General features: G+C 40.0%; 1 protein-coding gene and 1 non-coding gene across 2 annotated transcripts; one reads left to right on the top strand and one right to left on the bottom strand.

Moving 5' to 3' along the window:
- Positions 1–1009: 1009 nt before the first annotated feature.
- On the bottom strand, positions 1010–1989 carry LOC113759709. Its single transcript, XM_027302283.1, has 2 exons — positions 1126–1989; positions 1010–1015 (listed from the first exon to the last, which is right to left on the bottom strand). The coding sequence occupies exons 1-2, from the start codon at positions 1987–1989 to the stop codon at positions 1010–1012; spliced, it is 870 nt and encodes a 289-aa protein (XP_027158084.1).
- Positions 1990–2695: 706 nt separating this feature from the next.
- On the top strand, positions 2696–2802 carry LOC113764220. The gene has a single exon (XR_003467506.1). It is a non-coding gene; the product is annotated as a small nucleolar RNA R71 (small nucleolar RNA).
- Positions 2803–4528: the final 1726 nt, after the last annotated feature.

Here is a 4528-nt window from a genome sequence, read left to right as displayed (position 1 = left end):
TAATCCCCCCACACCTAAATGACACATTGCCCTCAATGTGACAAATAAATGGCAATAGTAAGAAGAAGGGCAACGGGACTTCCCTGAAGTCGTCAAAATAGTGGCGGACTGAAAAGGAGAGGAGAAGCTGGCGATGTCTGCTGTGGGAGAGCTTTGGCGCGTGAGTTGTGAGTGAGCAGAGACAGCAGCGCGCTGGTGATGAGGGGAGGAGATGGCGGCAGACAAAGGGAAGAAGGGATTGGGGAAGAAGAAAGAAAGAAAAGAGGAAGAAAGAAAGAAATGAAAGAAAGAAAGAAAAAGAAAGAAAGAAAAGAAAGAAAAATAAAAAGACAAAAATAGTTTTTTTTTGAAATTTTAATTTTGGAAACAAAGGTTATAGCTAAACAGAAAAAGACTTTTTTTTAAAAAAATTTATTTTTTTATTTTTTTTATTATTATTTTTAATATTATTATTAACAAAACTCATTTTCAAAATTCAAAATTAGAGATTAACGGGAAATCAAAAACTGTTCTCAAGTTTTGAATACTAAACTTTCCCGCGAACGTGACGCGGGCACGTCAAAAAGGCAAGAACCCTTCTGACCATAAGCTTTCCATACGACTTGACGCGGGCGCGTCATAAAGGCACGAACCCTTCTGACCATGAGCTCTCCATACGACTTGACGCGTGCACGTCATGTCAGACAGACACCTATGAATCATCAAAAATGAAAATTGAACCCAAAAATCAGTCAAATTCAAGGAAAATATATTTAAACTATCAAACAAAACCGAGCAAACAACTAAAAGATATTGGGTTGCGTCCCAATGAGCACCTTTCTTTAACATTTTTGGCTAGACGTTAAACACTACTGTTCAATTTGGATGTAATTCAATTTTCCTTATAATCGGTGGCCCTCCTCCGAGATCCATATAGCCATTGAGTGCAACCTTCTTTCTTAATTTTCGACTCATTTTCACCTTAGAAATTACTTTCATCCCCTTATACTCGTTCGCAACAATTTTGAATTTATTCCTACAAGCAAACTCAGAAAATTCTTACACAGAGAGATTAATAGCATGAATAGCAAACACAAAGTGAGAGTTAACAGGATGTTCCATTATATCAAAAATATTAAAATGGACCATTTCTCCATCAAATTCCATGGACAAAGTGCCCTTATGAACATCAATTTTTGTGTGGACTGTATTTAAAAAGGGTCTACCTAATAGCAAAGATGAAGGGTCGGGAGAATGGTCATCATCCATGTCAAGTACATAAAAATCAGCCGGAAATACCAATTCATTAACTTTAACCAGCATATCTTCGACCAACCCATTAGGGTATGCATTTGTTCGGTCAGTTAATTGGATTATTATCTCAGTTTCTTTTAATGGACCGGGATTCAAAGAAGCATACATAGATTTAGGCATTACGTTGATCGATGCTCCTAAGTCCAGCAGGGTATTCCTAATCAAAGTGTTATCTATCTTACATGGGACAGTAAACCTACCTGGATCCCCACACTTCGGTGGAAGCTTCCTTTGTAGAACTGCTGACACATTCTCCCCAACAATGATCCTTTCGTCTCCCCTCAACCGCTTTCGGTTGACACATAGGTCCCTTAGAAACTTAGCATACTTCGGCACTTGTTTGATTGCGTCTAGCAGGGGAATATTGATCTCTACCTTGCGAAACACCTTCAGGATCTCTTTCTCCTTGTCTTGCTTCTTCGGTTTCTTCAACCTACTAGGAAATGGAAGGGGATTAGTTTTAACGTCTATGATCGAGTCAGGGAGTACCACTGGATTTTTGGTGCTTGTATTCTCTGCCTCAAACTCTTTCTCAATCTTCTCTTCGTCCTTATCCTTGGGAGTCACGAGTTCGGGCCCCTGAATTTTCTTCCCGCTCCTTAAGGTCATTGCACTTACATTCTTCAGGTTCAATTCAGGTTGAGACGGCAATTTTTCATAAACTTGGGATTCTAGGCGGTTGATTGCCACTGCCATCTGACTCATCTGACTTTGCATTTCTTATATCTGGCCCAATTGATTCCTCATACTTTGTAGGTCAGAATCTGTCTTTTGTTGATTAGCAATTAATTGTTTTATCATCTCTTCCATAGACGGACTTGAGTTTGAAGGGGGTGGTGGCGGGCGAGATTGGTACTGTTGTTGGTACCCTTGCTGCCTATTTGGTGCAAAATTCGACTGCTTATTTCCTCCATAACTGAAGTTAGGATGATCTCTCCAACCCGAATTGTACGTATTCCAGTATGGGTCGTATGGCTGTCTTGGCGGGGCGCGTGACCAGCCATGTTCACTTGTTCCACACTTTTCTCTTGAATCAGTGGGCATATCTCCGTAGAATGACCCATACCAGTGCAAATCCCACACACCTTGGCTTGTGATGCATTTCCCACAGCCAATTGCCTAACGAAGGATGTCAACTGCTGCTGGATAGAGGATGTCTCTACCTCGTTCACTTTGCGTATCGGGACATCCTCCCTCATACCAAACTGTTGCGAATTCTCAGCCATGCCCTCAATCAGTTCCTACGCTGCTCGAGGGGTCCTGTTCACCAGTGCCTCTCCACTCGCAGTATCGATTATACTCCTATCTCTGAAGAGTAGCCCCTCCACTCGCAGCATCGATTATACTCCTGTCTCTGAAGAGTAGCCCCTCGTAAAAATATTGTATGAGCAATTGCTCACTTATTTGGTGCTGAGGGCACTTGATGCACAACTTCTTGAATCGCTCCTAGTTATCATAGAGTGACTCCCCTAGATACTGTTTGATACCATAGATCTCCTTTCTTAGACTTGCAACTCGAGACGCGGGAAAGCACTTGTCTAAGAACTTTTTTTTCAACTGGTCCCACGTGGTGAAACTACCTGGTGGTAGGTAGTACAACCAGTTTTTAGCAGAGTCCTTCAAGGGGAAGGGGAATGCCCTCATTTTTATCTATTTCTCTCCCGGGGGTTTCATGCTGTTGCACACGACATCAAACTCCTGCAAGTGCTTGTAAGGCTCTTCACTTGGTAAACCATGAGAAGATGGCAAGAGATGAATTAGACCAGATTTTAACTCGAATGGAGTGTTATCATCTAAATTTGGAACAATAATGCATAAAGGTTACTGATTTAAATCAGGAGCAGCCAACCCCCTTAATGTTCGTGCATTAGCCATAGTGACTTCTTCTCGATCCGAATCACTAAAAGTATCACCAAACAGACTTGTTGCTTCGACTTCCGGATCAAGGCTATGGGATGCAACACTAGATTGCTCCTCTCTGAGTTGTCTGGTCTCTTTCCGTGTTCTCCGCGCGGTCTTCTCTACCTCAGGGTCAAAAATCAATTCACCTGTACGAGAAGACCGAGGCATACACTAGAAAAATACCAGAAAATTAGAGCAAAAATGAACTTAAAAAGAAACAAATAATAACGTCAGTCCCCGGCAACGGCGCCAAAAATTGACAGGTGTCGAGCTTGTACAATAATAAATACCTATTCGGAGAAAATATAATTTTCTGTGTATAGTAGTAAGTAGGGTCGAATCTACTGAGATTGGGAATATTCGTCTCTCTTGAAATTCAAATTGACAATGGGAAGTTTTTATGGCAGTGGCAATAATTAAACGGTTCGAAATAAGTAAAATACAAAAATAAATAGCCAACTAGAAATTAAATGACAAACTATTAAAATCAAAGGAATAATAACTAAACTCTAGTCAAGAAATAACTTCGGTAATGGTTCAACTAATTGATCATCGATGCAGAGATAATTTCAATTATTAACTAATAAATAGGTTATAACTGTCAAACAAGCAATGACAGTCAACTCCTCCTTACTGTGTCGATGACTGAGGTACGCCCATCAATCACTACTCTAATTGAGAAATAATTTTAGGTACGCCTGTAAGATTTAGTTCCTCAATTGCTTTACGTGTTAGAGGAGCCCTATTCTAATCAAATAACGCACTATCAGGGTTATTTTAAATTAGCCCGCATATTCCTCTGATACAAACTCAATCATGCCAGTTGTCACTATTTTAGAGCAATTAAACAATTACGGATTTAACGCTCTAATTGACATCAGGTTGCTAAATTAATTCAACGTCCGGGCCCAGGATATTTAATTAACAAAACAACCATAAGCATTACAAACAGAGAATATGCAAATCCCAGTAAATAAAAGAAATAAATAAAATTAATTCGATCTCACAATTTTTAGATGAACCAAAACCTCCGTTGTTTCTTGATTAGAAAAAAGGGATTTAATTCATCCCTGGTGAGGAAAACCCTTGCGGCAATTCAAAAATAATTGCGGCCATGGTTTTCGATTTAGAGAACTCAATTCGCTCCAATCATGAAAGGAAAAGCTAAACTACAAAGAGTGATCAATTCTTTCACTCGGTCTCTTCGTACGAAGGAAAAAGCCCGACGAAAAGGAAAAGCAAAAAGCTAAGACTCTCGGTAGTGCTTGTTCTCTGCACAATTTTCTATCTAAAAGTCTACTACTACTTGCGGCAGCTCCTGTGTAGAAAACGA

This window comes from Coffea eugenioides, chromosome 2, assembly GCF_003713205.1.
Source record: "Coffea eugenioides isolate CCC68of chromosome 2, Ceug_1.0, whole genome shotgun sequence".
Classification (NCBI taxonomy): domain Eukaryota; kingdom Viridiplantae; phylum Streptophyta; class Magnoliopsida; order Gentianales; family Rubiaceae; genus Coffea; species Coffea eugenioides.
Note: the sequence above shows the minus strand (reverse complement) of the source record. Positions and strands in the feature narration are given on the sequence as shown.